Source organism: Corythoichthys intestinalis, chromosome 9 (assembly GCF_030265065.1).
Source record: "Corythoichthys intestinalis isolate RoL2023-P3 chromosome 9, ASM3026506v1, whole genome shotgun sequence".
Taxonomy (NCBI): domain Eukaryota; kingdom Metazoa; phylum Chordata; class Actinopteri; order Syngnathiformes; family Syngnathidae; genus Corythoichthys; species Corythoichthys intestinalis.
In genome coordinates, this window is record NC_080403.1 from 19,147,656 (window position 1) to 19,162,365 (window position 14,710).

General features: G+C 36.9%; 2 protein-coding genes across 2 annotated transcripts in view; one reads left to right on the top strand and one right to left on the bottom strand.

Annotated features, from left to right (window-relative positions):
- Positions 1 to 9,626, top strand: LOC130921488 (elastase-1-like). The gene is made up of 8 exons (XM_057845459.1): positions 1 to 41; positions 121 to 248; positions 1,374 to 1,474; positions 1,551 to 1,676; positions 1,755 to 1,891; positions 6,698 to 6,840; positions 9,307 to 9,456; positions 9,541 to 9,626. Exons 1-8 carry the CDS (start codon positions 2 to 4, stop codon positions 9,550 to 9,552), a joined length of 837 nt encoding a protein of 278 aa, XP_057701442.1. The 5' UTR covers position 1; the 3' UTR covers positions 9,553 to 9,626.
- The window catches only part of rdh5 (retinol dehydrogenase 5 (11-cis/9-cis)), a 22,035-nt gene continuing 16,901 nt past the window's right edge, over positions 9,577 to 14,710 (bottom strand). Inside the window, exon 6 of the mRNA XM_057845458.1 lies at positions 9,577 to 11,743. Coding sequence (XP_057701441.1) covers positions 11,523 to 11,743 — 221 coding nt within the window. The 3' untranslated portion in view covers positions 9,577 to 11,522. The remainder of the gene's footprint in view (positions 11,744 to 14,710) is intronic.

The window sequence follows — 14,710 nt, forward strand, 5'->3', positions numbered from 1 at the left end:
CATGTTGAGGTTCTTGTTGCTGACCATTCTCGCCGCCTTGGGTAAGATTAGTTTCTTTGTTTCTTCTTACTCGACACCTCTCCCTCAAAGTTATGTTGTAAATACTGCTTGGTGTATCAGTGCTGGCTGAGCTGGAGCCCCAGCCCAGGTCCTTGGAGGAGCCCCAGCCCAGGTTCTTGGAGGAGGTTGATGCTGAAGGGAGAGTCGTTGGAGGAGAGGTGGCCAGACCCAACTCTTGGCCGTGGCAGGTAATGAATGTTTTATTTGTATTAGTTGGTGTATGTGACTCAATTACTTCACATTCACCGTGTACCACAGGGTTCTATACCGGAGCCTGTTTTTTGGTTGCAGTTGTTTTTGTTTTTTTTTACCTGAGGAATGACTAGATAACCACATTCAAAATAAAAAGTCAATTTAATTTAAATTTTAGGTTGTTTTATAATTATATGTATTTAATATTTTTTTCCTTGTTTATACGTGCAAGGGCTGTATTTGTAAATCATCTATTTTGCTACAAAAATCAAACAAAAAAAGTATAGAAAAAAATAGCTTCATTTAAAATTCAGATTGCAGAAAAATAAGTCAACATTATAAGGAACATAACATCTGATATGAAGTATATATATTTAAGGAATGATAATGATTTTTAAAAAAAATTAAAATAAAAATAAACTAAAAATAGAAAACTCAAGGAAATGCAAAATAAGACTTTTGATATCACAGCATATAAAAAAATCACGCTCGTTTTTTTTCTGTCTTCATGTGTTTTAAAGCAATTAAAATAGAAAATTCATTCATTCATCTTGACATTTTCAAATAATTACAACGCAATCAGTTGTAAATAATGTCAATTAGATTAAAACAAACTTTTTATTACACAAAAAAATGTGTACTGTGAACACGAAAAATCCCAAATTATTAAATTAATATGTAGAGTAATTCAATTTTTTTAGCATTATGAGAGCAAATTAGGGGGACATATAATACATAAATACATAGAAAATCAGTTTTTGAAGGGCACTTTTGGGTTGGTGTCTTAGATACTATGCACAAGAAATCATGGGAACACACATTGACTGCCACATGACAATTCAAATGGATTGGACGTTGCTCGCCGCCAGTGGCGGTGAGCATTCACCATCAGCAATTTCAGTTCGAATGGATTAGAAGCAGTTAAAGTGACCAAAATGGACATTGCCCACTCTTGCTCAAATTTGCTCAATTTGTGAATAATCACTGGTAGCCCTCTCAGGAGCAGCCAATGAATTAATTTATATCTGTTTTAAAACGATGCACATCATAAACATAAAAACGTTTTAAAGACTCACAAAATAATGTAGTTAAATAATGTAGCGCTTCCTGTGTTGCATCAGATCTCTCTCCAGTACAAATCTGGCAACAGCTTCTACCACACCTGCGGAGGAACACTCATCAAGAGAGGATGGGTGATGACTGCTGCTCACTGCGTTGACCGGTCAGAAATACACCACACTACACTACGTGAACCCTTTGCTTTTAAATATAATAACTAAACATCCACACCATTACAGTTCCAGGACTTGGCGTGTGGTTCTGGGAGACCACAACATCAACAGCCACGAGGGCCGAGAGCAGTACATGAGCGTGAGTCGCGTCTACCTTCACCCCAGGTGGAATTCCAACAATGTCGCCGGAGGGTCAGCACTTTTCTTTTTCATCACCAATTACAAAATACTACCAAAATGTGCTTAAATAAAGCTTCTTGTCGTCTTTAGGTGGGACATTGCCCTGCTGCGTCTGTCCTCTGAGGCGTCCCTCAACAATTACGTCCAGTTGGGTGCCCTCCCCCCCTCGGGACAGATCCTGCCCCACAACAACCCCTGTTACATCACCGGGTGGGGGCGCACCAAGAGTCAGTAATACACTTTCTTTACTTTTATTTTTTAAGTTTATACCTGATTTAAGACAAAAATTTTAAATGTTCCCGGGCTACGGCCTTCCTTTGTAGTGTTTGCATATTCTGTAGTGTTTGCATATTCTCCCCGTGCCTACGTGTTTTTTTCCGGGTACTCCGGTTTCCTCCCACATCCTAAAAACATGCATGGTGCGCTGAAACACTGAATTGTTCCTATGGGCGAATGGTTGTTTGTCTCCTCGTGCTCTGCGATTGGCTGGCAACCGATTCAGGGTGTACGCCGCCTACCTCACTCATAGAATGGGGTGCTGAGGATCTTTTAGGGTGTTTCCCATCCAAAAACAGCCGTTTCGGTCCAAACTTGTCATGCTCGTGCGTTTTCTCCATACAAGGCGTGTACAATGGCAGTAGACACGCATGCTGGATAGTTTACGTACTACTACTAGGCTACTACAAAGACAGCGTTCTATTTCACCTACAATGTGTGTTGGAGTTTTTGTATTGGAAATAAAAGCGCCCATGTATCATAACACAAATCATTGTAGCTAAAAGGCGCAAATGGCACAGGAACACATTTGAAAACTAAAAGGTCAAAAAAGCCTCAGTTTAACATCCCCTTTTCACAACATTAAAAAAAATTGCACACGAACATCAAAACAGCGCTCTGCACTGTGGCAGCTCAACAGCAACAACAACAAATAATATGGCTGCACTGCAATCATTCCTCACTTATTTGAATACCCCAAAGGTAGAAAGAACTATAATCATAATCATCTTCGACCTCCAATTGAATTTTAGAAAATTAGAAAAAAAAAACGCTTTTTTCAATGTGACCTGACCTGGAAGCAAGCAAAAAAAAAAAAGTTTTCAACATATATATTCAATCCCCAAAGTTAAATACTATATTGTTTCAACAAAGTTTATCTATTTTTAACAAAACCAAAAATAATATACAAAAATGCTTTTTTTCCTATCAAAGACCAGGGGGTGCTGGAGCACCCTCAGCACCCCACTTCCCACGCTACTGGGATAAGCAGTTCGGAAAATGAATGAATGAATATAAATTAGGGCTGTCCCAAACGACTAATTTTCTCCCGATTAGTCAGCCGACTATTTTTACGATTAGTCGACTAATCTAATAATTTAAAAAAATATTTTTTGTTTTTGTTTACTAATTTAGCAATGAAATTTTTGTTGACGCTTATCAATTCACAAAAAACATATTGGAACACTTAAATTATTTACTAAAGTACAAATAAACACGTAAATAACAATAATAAATCACAAATAAACAATGACTTCAAATGCTGATAGAATTAACTAGTGTAGCATCCCGATTGAAAAGATGGTCTCTTAAACTGATGGTTTACAACTTTTATTCCATCCTTGATGTAATCACACTGCAAGAGCTACGGTGCACACAAATAAAACAACACAATTAGATATTAACGAAAACTTTTCACCTTTTTCGTTTTAAACCTTATTTATATATCAATGAATTGCCTATATGAATTTCCTTTAGCTTAATTTATTACCTTATCATTGACAATCTCTGCCTTGAGTGCAATCACTGTATATACTGTATATATTTATGACCTTTTAACGTTATATAATTTTCTATACCATAAAATAAACCATAACATGAAATAAACCTTTCAGTTGGCAATACTAATAGCACTTATAGGCCCATTGTCAATTAAACATTATTATTTAGTAAAGCGACAGCACCCTCTGGTGTACAAAAAATGAAAGAATTTTTTTTTTTTACAAACGGTGACGGCGCTTGAGGTGTTTATTCACGGCCGACGTGCAGCCAAGCTTGGCAGTGAAGAGACAGGACACAAGAGTGTACCCTCCTTTATTTCTATGAAATAAGTCAATGTTTTGGACACTCTGGTGCGCTTTTTTGGCTTTGTGCCGCTTTCCCCGCTTGCATACCGAGCATCCGACATTCTGAACTTTCCGCGCATATTTTTTTTAACCCTTCATTAACCGTCGACGGGATGTTGTGCTCGTCAACGGATTTACGTCATCGATGACGTCGACTATGTCGACTAGTCGGGACAGCTCTAATATAAATGTATTTATTAATTTGTTATTATTACAATTATTATGATGAATAGCTGTCCAATGTAGTGACAACTGTCCAAGAAAGGGTTAAACATTTTCAACAGTTTTGCGAGTAGCTTTCAGGTTTTGTGTTCTGTTGCTTTTCCCGGAGGAAAATATTTAAGGAACATTCATAGTCTTTAACCCTCTGGTGCATAGTGGCCACTACAGTGGAGAGCTGCTGAAATGTACCTCTCTCTTTAATGCATCGGTTTCTATGATTTAACTGCATAGCATCCTCAAAAGTGCTCTTTGCTGCTATACTCTATTGAGGTCAATGCAGTGGTCAGTTGGTGTGACTGCAAGTAAATTATCCTCTAAATCCAAGAGTGGTTAAAAAAATAAAAATAAAATATTATGATTGGGGCTTTCAAATGATTCAAATTTTTAATGGAGTTAATCACGGCTTAAAAATTAATTAATCGTAATTAATCGCAATTCAAACCATCTCTAAAATATGCCGTATTTTTCTGTAAATTATTGTTGGAATGGAAAAATAAGATAGGACGGATATATACATTCAACAAATTGTACATAAGTACTGTATTTGTTTTTTATAAAAATAAATCCACAAGATGGCATTAACATTATTAACATTCTTTCTGTTAAAGGGATCCACTGATAGAAAGACTAGTAGTTCTTTAAAGATAAATTTGAGTACAAGTTATTGTAATTTTATATTAAAACCCCTCTTAATGTTTCTGTTTAAATAAAATTTTTTAAATCAATAATCAAAAAATAAACTAATAGCTTGCCATTGTTGACGTCGCCGAGCGGTGACATCACATCGGGCTCCCTGCCGTTCTTCCACAATGTCTTTAACTACGTAAGGTAGTGATTGAAATATTCCACAAGGTGTCAATGGCGAGTTTAAATTAATTGGAGATCTAGCCAAGGCAAAGTCTGAGTAAGTTTTATTTGTATATTGCATAGCTATTTTGATTGGGAATGCCAGTTCTCTTTGCATTGAGCGATTTTCTTTTTGTGGACATTTTTTTTTATTTTGAGAGCTAGGAATATTATTTTTGTTGTGTTTTCACTAAATGATACTGTAGCGACTTAACTGTTCTGCCCAAATGCATGATGGGAAGTTGGGCAACCATGACTGTCAGTGGTGGCTGCAAATGCTATACAGTATGTTCTGCTTTATGTTCAATTAAACGTGTTAAGAAAAAGGTTTTCTTCTGTGAGTGACAGAAATAATATTTTTGTTGTCCTTTCACTAAATGAAACTGTAGCGACTTCATTGTTCAGCCCAAAAGCATGATGGGAAGTTGGGCAACCATGACTGTCGGTGGTGGCCGCAAATGGTATACAGTATGTTCTGCGTTGTGTTCAATTAAGTGTATTAAGAAAAAGATCGCCTCCTGTTATTCTTCCCCACATCGTTTGTCATAATACCTATAATTGTTGTGAATGAGTTGCCAAAGCTAGAGCCACTCACATTTCTCTGCCTATTCGCTCTCAATGTGCTAAAACGGCGTCTTTGTAAACTGTTTGAGGTAACGCATGAACGGGTCATTCCGTGCATGCGCTAATATACTTTATATTAGTGCATTTTATATTATACATATTATAATATATTCAAATATTTTAACGTGATTAATTAGAAAAATTAATTACCGCCCGTTTAGGCGATAAATTTGACAGCACTAATTATGATATATAGTAACATCATGGGAAAGATCATATCCATTTGGAATATGAAATATTTGGGTATAACATATAGAATTTTCATGATTAACCATGCGTCCAATGAAGTGGACATCAGGCATCCCCCAATATATTTTCAAACACATATAATTGTGTCAATGTTTTTATAACTGTTTTGGTTATAAGTTAGAATGTTACTGTTATATTTATATGCAGTTAATTTAAAATATACATTTTTTGTGCAGATTAGCTGTGGTTTGCATTACTATATGCATTTTATCTTATTTTATAGACTACAAAAGCAGCAAAAAAAAGTAGTTTACAGAATAGCCTAGGAAATTCCATCCAGCTTCAGTGATGATGCCTATAGTGACAACAGTGATGATGAGTGGCTGCCAGACAACAACAAAGACATTGGTACATAGGTGTAGAAGTCACAACTAGAAGTTTATTTGGATTTCTTATTGAGGCCTATACATTGCGCATACAGTGTTGAAAGTTGAAATTTCCCAAAAATTGTTGAAACATTTATCAAAGCTTAAGAGGGATCGAGGGTTTCTATATTCACAATAGAAAATAAGTTAATTCATTTTTGATAATAAATTTACATTGTTTTATGTTGAGTGTGCATGTGTGTGGAGTCCACTGGATTGGGCATGTCTCATGGAAAAAAAATCATATATTTGAAAAATAAGAAATTGAACATTATTTTCATGTCCTAAGAAGAATAAAAACACATCAGAAAAAAATCTTGACAATGCATCAGACAGAGGGTTAATTTACTTTTTCCCTCAACAATTTGCAATTTTCTCAAGGCTTCAATTATACAGAAAGGTTTTTCTTAGAAAAATTTATGGTGAATAGTTTTCAAGGTTTTATCATTGGGTTAACATTGCCCCTCAAAGGTCACGCAAGAATAAGAAGTTTTACTTGTAGCAAATCTTTTTAATTTTAAATATATATATATTCATATATATATATACAGTATATATATCATCTCCCACTGCGTAATCTACTGTATTTACTGTGTTTGCGTTCCAGCCGGAGGTCAACTGTCTGCCCAGCTAAAGCAGGCCTACCTCCCCTCGGTGGACCACAGGACATGCTCCGGCTACGGATGGTGGGGCAGCACGGTCAAGACCTCCATGGTCTGCGCCGGCGGAGGCAGCGACTCTGGTTGCCAGGTGACAAGATTCTACATATTTATTATGCAAAAAATGGTATAAAAGCCCATTCATGATTTATGGTTAAAAAAAACTGACAGGGCACTCATTTAACTTCAGTAGATACCATTAACAGCGCTAGACATCCAATCCATTTTGAAAGGGGGGAGCGAATTCATTAATCTATTCATCCATTCACAGAGGTGCTGGAAATTACTCACAGCAGGGGGTGCTGAAGATCTTTTTTTGTTTGTTTTTCCCATCCAAAAACAGCCGTTTCCGTCCAAACTTGTCATGCTCGTGCGTTTTCTCCATACAAGGCGTGCACAATGGCAGTACACACGCATGCTGGATAGTTTATGTACTACTACTAGGCTACTACAAAGACAGCGTTCTATTTTACCTACAGTGTGTGTTGGAATTTATGTATTGGAAATGAAAGTGCCTATGTATTACAATGCAAATCCCCACAGCTAGACGGCGCAATGACACACGAACACATTTGAAAATTAAAAGGGCCAATAAGCCTTTGTTTAAGCCTCTTTTCACGGCCCACCCCTTGCCGGTGTTCATAGGGAACCACCCTCTTTTCCCAACACTACAATAAATTGCACACAAATATCCGACAGCGCTCTCAACAGCAACAACAAACAATAATATGGCTTCAATGCAAGCATGTCGTACCTATTTGAAAAAACCAAAGTACAATCCTCTTAAATTTAAATGTCGAATTTTAGAAAGTTTCGCGGTTTTTGTAAAGAAAAAATTGCTAATTCGCTTTTGTGCCATGTCAATGGCTCGTCTGTCAACAGTTTACTTTTCTGTTCCAATAGCGCCTTATTCAATGTGCCGGTATGAGATTCTGACGTTATGATAACCTTAAGCAAAACTATTACTGTTTCATGATATCACGATATTGCAATTACAGCTCTAAAATGTTGTATTTTAAGGTTTCTGTTACAAAAAAAAAAAAAAAACTTTTCCATTGAACAGGATTTTATTTTTCAAAACAACATATTAGCAAATTGGAATATAAGTATAATGTTAACTTAAATAAATAAATAAAAATAAACAAATAAATAAATAACAAAAAAATAAATTTAATATTCTCAATAAAAATACATTGGAATGCTAATTAGACACGTTATCTGCCTTGTTAACAAGCTTACGTTACAGTATGTTTTACCACTGCTAGACACAGTAAACACGCTGGAGTTAACTCTCGTAGCTAGTAGGAAATGTTCATGACAGCGTTTACAAACATTTAATTATGTATAAATGCAAAATCATATTGGAGATATTTCCTTATCTGGTAGCCCCCGCCCCTCTTAAACATGTTTTACATGTCGGTTGGCCCACCTAAGCCTCGGCTGTCTGTAACTTTCCTGTACCCAAAGTATTCCCATTCCAGTGACTTTGTTTTCTTCGATGGGAGAAAAAGTTCAGGTAATTCATGTCCTCCAGCCAACGTGCAGCACAGCTGACTCACTGACACTGAGCAACAACTTGAAGGGGAGCACTGAGCCCTGCATTTTTGGGACATAAAAATTAGCTAATACCGTAGGGACAGTTTGACGGAAAATTTTAGCAGTTTTGAAACCTTTGACGTTTTCATACCACGGTATACCTTGAAACTGGTAACCGGCACATGTGTCAGGTGGTGTTATTGACAAAAAAACCTTTTTCAACATACATATGTAATCTCCAAAGTTAAATACGATAGTTTCAATATGACTTTTTTTTTTTTTTTTTTTTTTAAAGAATGTACCAAAACCTTTTTTCTCCCCAACACCAGGGGGTATTGCAGCACCCTAAGAACTTCACTTCCCGCGCCTCTGTCTATCCATTTTCAACACCTCCTATCCTTGACAGGGTCGCAGGGTGCTGGAGCCTATCTCAATGAATAATTGCTTATGTTCATGTTTTTTTTTTTAAGATTCAAAGACTAAAATGTTTACCAAAATTGATTTTGGTCAAATTTTCAAAACGCCAGTGTTAAAAACATGTTCAATTATACTGTTTTACTATTCTTTTTTTTTTTTTTTTTTTTTTTTGCAATTGATATTGAGAAAATAATAATGCATATATGAAAGCTTAAATGTTTTCTTTTTAAGAAATGTATTTGTTCTTAAATGAAAAACGGAAATAAGATATTAATATTTCATGAAAAATAATAACTTATTTTTCTCTCTTTTTAAGATAGTGTAACCATGATAATTTGTAGTTTAGGAAAAATAAGATATTAAAATTATTTTTGAGAATTTGGAGCTGTTCTACAAAAAAATCAAACGCTTCTCGCACAGTGTCAAACTGAAATATGATGTCTTCTAGTGGCAACCTGTTTATTTTTTTCGAAATTATTTAGGAATAAACTCTAACATCAGAAACTTTCACATCAACGTTAGCATAGCAGTCGTGTTTGAGTGTTACATATGACAGGTAGTTTCTAATATATTTTCTTAAGATCTGCTTCTTCTTTTTTTCCAGGGTGATTCCGGCGGCCCCCTGAACTGTAGCGTGAACGGCAAATGGGTGGTGCACGGCGTGACCAGCTTTGTGTCATCGTCCGGATGCAACGCCTACAGGAAGCCCACAGTCTTCACTCGCGTTTCCGATTACATTGGCTGGATGAACGGCGTCAGTATTTAACGCTGATACCTTTGTGAAAATTGTTTGTAAAGTGTTTTCACTGTAATGAGACACACTTTTTCTTGTTTGCAGATAATGGGTTGAAAGGAAAAGACAACTGGAGACTGAAGAACTCTCAGGTTTATTTTTGATGAAATATGGAATAAAATATCTTCCAGTATCCATTTAGACCTTTGCGTCATTCTTGTACCCAAATACAGCGGTTATAACATTGAATACATTTTAAAAGAATAATAATAATCGAAAATGTACATGGCATGAGAGACCTTTTGTTACTTTGTGATATGTTTATGGATAGGATTGTACTAGTTGGAATTAGTTTATTACTAGTATGGTTAATTGGAATGTTGGCTAAAATGTCATTTTGTTACATTTGTAAATGTGATGGTTATTTGTTTTTATTTTATTTATTTTTTTAACACGGAGCAGTTATTCCTTTCGTAGCTATACAGTGCCATCTAGTGGATGCAGAGAAAACATCTAAGTACGTCATCCCACGCAAGAGGAAAAAAACATTCAAGAAATAAAATGCAATAAAATGATTTTAAAATTGCTTCCAAAACGTGTGAATTAAAGATTCAAAAACACACACGTGGAAATACTTAAGAAAAAAAAAAAAAAAAACTCTTTTGAACCATGGGGTAAATAGTAGTGTTCATAAAAATATATGTTCAAAAAGAAAAAACAAACTACATCCACAATGGTAATTTAAAAATATTTTTAGATGAAACGTGTCTGTCTGACCTTTTAGTTATCTCTCTTGCCGTATCAAATGGCACAAATTCTGCTTGTTTCTGCGTCTGCAACCTGAGCAGGCATTAATTATGTAACACAGCCACAGATTGACAATTTACCCCCCCCAAAACCTTCAAGTCAGTGATAGAATACTCTTGTGCAGCTATTATCATGAAGAATGACTACACCATATTTTGAAGAGTGAAACAATGCAGGACTTCCAAGCACTGATTGCATTATTCATGTCAGATTAAAGTGTTAGGTAGCACTGAGACTCACTTGTTAATAGTTCAACAATGAAATGTAATGATCATAACACATTTGATTATCACACTTTTACGCATGCATGCAACACTACAGTCTTATTGAAAAACTGTCTTTATTGGAATGGCTACTTTGATTCATAACATTGCTCTGGGTCAAGAACCTCATATTATTTCAAAAGCCACTTTACAGCAGTACATCTATTCTCTTTGAATCAGTAATATTACTAACCTGAAGTATAAATACGTTTATATATATATATATAGACTAATTAATGGTCATTATAAATCAAAGGTGTCCAAACTTTTTATTAACCTTCCACTTCCATTTGTCAAACAAAGGATCAGAATCGGATTAAAAAATAACTTATTTGCTGCCTTTGACGGTGAAAGACGGCAACAGATGTCTAATCCATTTTGACTGGGAGGATTGACTGCTGCTTGTTTGATCGCTGCCAGACCCAGTCAAATTGGATTGGGCGTCTATCGTCATCAATGGCACTGAAACATGATCACCTTCTGAGTTGAAATGGATTTGATGTCAATAACTGTCAATGGCAGTGAATGAGTTAAGAGTTTAAAAGCAACAATAAAATCCACAGATATAGGTACAGTATACTAGTATATTTATATTTACACCTCTAAAACAAACTGCAGAACAAAGAGACAATGTCCAACAACTGCAAAGAAGCCAAGAAAATCACAACCAAGAAAGCTAAATTCATCACAGTGGATAATTTTTTTAATCTAAGTTTATTTATGTAAAACAAAATACTTAAATTCTACAGTTTCCTACATTGATTGGAAATAGTAGAGAGGCACTTTTTAAAGTGATTAGCACTATCTAGTGTTAAAGATGAGAAGTGTAACAGAATGTAGGCTGAATTTAAGCGTATAGTGCGGGCCATTTCAATAATATTTTTATACTTTGCTGCAGGCCAATAAAAACTGGGCAGCAGGCCACAGTTAGCACGCGGACCGTAGTTTGAACACCCCTGTCATGGATAATTATAAATCTCTTCACAGCATGACCTGCAGGACTCAAGTTATTGGTGGTCACACACTCTTGGACGGACGGGGCAGAACCAGCCTGAGCCCGATGTCCACCACGCAGGATGGCATGTATGACAGCGGGATCCACAGCAGCTTGGCATCCCACCCGGCGCTGTAGCGGGTGCGAGGGTACGCGGCTGTAAGTGCGTGCTCCATGCAGCTGGTCACCTTAGTCAAGTCTGAGTCGCAGATGGCATTCATGATGAAGCGCTGGATTCTAATGTCTGTAAGAAATCGAATGAATAAAATCAGGCTTGCTTAACATCTCAGCTATGTGAGTATGTGATGTGTATTTTGTATGCATGCGTATGTGCACTTTTCATTTTTTAAAAAATTTTTCATTCAAAAATTCATATTAGAAACTAGAAACTGCAATTTCGGGAGAAATTACACACCTTGGTCTTTCCTCTGTGGAGATACAGATCTTAGCCCCACTCAGGTCTATCAATAGAATGGACCATAATGCCAGTCAATGGCACTAAACAAAGTAAAAGCCATGAGAAAAGATTGGGAGAATTGGACGTCCATGTCCGTCAATGGCAGCACCCTCCATAATTGTTAATGGAATCGGGGAAGTTTGGGGGACACGTTCTATTGATATCTAGTCATTTTCTGTTGATTTGGGAAAAAAAAAAAAATTTCCCATTGAAAATGAATGGGAAAAATTTTGGACGTCCATGGACGTCAATGGTATCAACTTACATAAGCGTCAATGGAATCCAAGTACATTGGCATCAATAAAATGAACAAACATGAAGAAATGCCATTGGAAATGAATGGGAAGTTTGGACGTCCATGAACGTCAATGGCATCACCCTCCATAAGCGGCAATGCAATCGGGGACATTTGGGGGACACGTCCTAATGATATCTAGTCATTTTCTGTTGATTTGGGAAAAAAAAAAAAATCCCATTGAAAATGAATGGGAAAAATTTTGGACGTCCATGGACGTCAATGGTATCAACTTACATAAGCGTCAATGGAATCCAAGTACATTGGCATCAATAGAATGAACAAACATGAAGAAATGCCTTTGGAAATGAATGGGAAGTTTGGACGTCCATGGACGTCAATGGCATCACCCCCCATAAGCGGCAATGCAATCGGGGACATTTGGGGGACACGTCCTAATGATATCTAGTCATTTTCTGTTGATTTGGGGAAAAAAAAAAATTTCCCATTGAAAATGAATGGGAAAAATTTTGGACGTCCATGGACGTCAATGGTATCAACTTACATAAGCGTCAATGGAATCCAAGTACATTGGCATCAATAGAATGAACAAACATGAAGAAATGCCATTGGAAATGAATGGGAAGTTTGGACGTCCCTGGACGTCAATGGCATCACCCTCCATAAGCAGCAATGCAATCGGGGACATTTGGGGGACAGGTCCTATTGATATCTAGTCATTTTCTGTTGATTTGGGGAAAAAAAAAAATTTCCCATTGAAAATGAATGGGTAAAATTTTGGACGTCCATGGACGTCAATGGCAGCACCCCCCATAAGCGTCAATGGAATTGGGGACGTTTGGGATATACGTCCTATTGATATCTGGTCATTTTCTGTTGATTTGGAGAAATGTAGTTTTTTCCCCATTGAAAATGAATGGGAAAAATTTTGGACGTCCATGGAAGTCAATGGCGGCACCCTTCATAAGCGTCAATGGAATTGGGGAAGTTTGGGGGACACGTCCTATTGATATCTGGTCATTTTCTGTTGATTTGGGGAAATTTTGTTTTTTCCCCATTGAAAATGAATGGGAAAAATTTTGGACGTCCATGGCCGTCAATGGCATCGACATTCATATAGTCAATTGAATCCAAGTACATTGGCATCAGTAGATTCGACATGCATGGCCGTCAATGGCATCAATGCAATGTAAATTCCATTGGAAATCCCATTGGAAGTGAATGGGACTTTTCCCATTCGAAATGAATGGGATAGTTTTTGGCAAATTTCCGAGGAAGCGTAATTTTTTTCCAAATTCTGTATACAACTTTTATGCCCCTCACCGTCCCGGAATTTTTGATGCCCAAATTATGTGATTTGGTCAAAAATTGTAGGACTAGATACATTTTGAAACTTTTTTTTTTTTCACGGAAAATTGCCGTTTACGGACGAACGGAAAAATTTTCGGGGCCATTTGTAAAGTTTCCTGTGTCACGCGAAAATTCCGGTCGTGCCGATACTTGAACGGTGCCGATCGGTCTAACGGTTCGGGCTGTGAAGCGCGCGTTTTTTTTCCATTCAAAATGAATAGGAAAGTTTTTGGCAAATTTCCGGGGAACCGTAAATTTTTGCCAAATTCTGTATACAACTTTTATGCCCCTCACCGTCCCGGAATTTTTGATGCCCAAATTATGTGATTTGGTCAAAAATTGTAGGACTAGATACATTTTGAAACTTTTTTTGTTTTTCGGAAAATTGCCGTTTACGGGCGAACGGAAAATTTTTCGTGGCGGTTTGAAAAATTCCCATCGTCACGCGAAAATTCCGGTCGTGCCGATACTTGAACTGTGCCGATCGGTGCTACGGTTTGGGCTGTGCGTTGGCTCAAAAAAACGCGGAGAATAAGATGAATAAATAATAAGTACAACTAGAAACTGCAATTTCGGGAGAAATTACACACCTTGGTCTTTCCTCTGTGGAGATACAGATCTTAGCCCCACTCAGGTCTATCAATAGAATGGATCATAATGCCAGTCATTGGCACTAAACATAGTTAAAGCCATTAGAAAAGATTGGGAGAATTGGACGTCCATGTCCGTCAATGGCAGCACCCTCCATAATTGTTAATGGAATTGGGGAAGTTTGGGGGACACGTCCTATTGATATCTAGTCATTTTCTGTTGATTTGGGAAAAAAAAAAAATTCCCATTGAAAATGAATGGGAAAAATTTTGGACGTCCATGGACGTCAATGGTATCAACTTACATAAGCGTCAATGGAATCCAAGTACATTGGCATCAATAAAATGAACAAACATGAAGAAATGCCATTGGAAATGAATGGGAAGTTTGGACGTCCATGAACGTCAATGGCATCACCCTCCATAAGCGGCAATGCAATCGGGGACATTTGGGGGACACGTCCTAATGATATCTAGTCATTTTCTGTTGATTTGGGGAAAAAAAAAAAAATCCCATTGAAAATGAATGGGAAAAATTTTGGACGTCCATGGACGTCA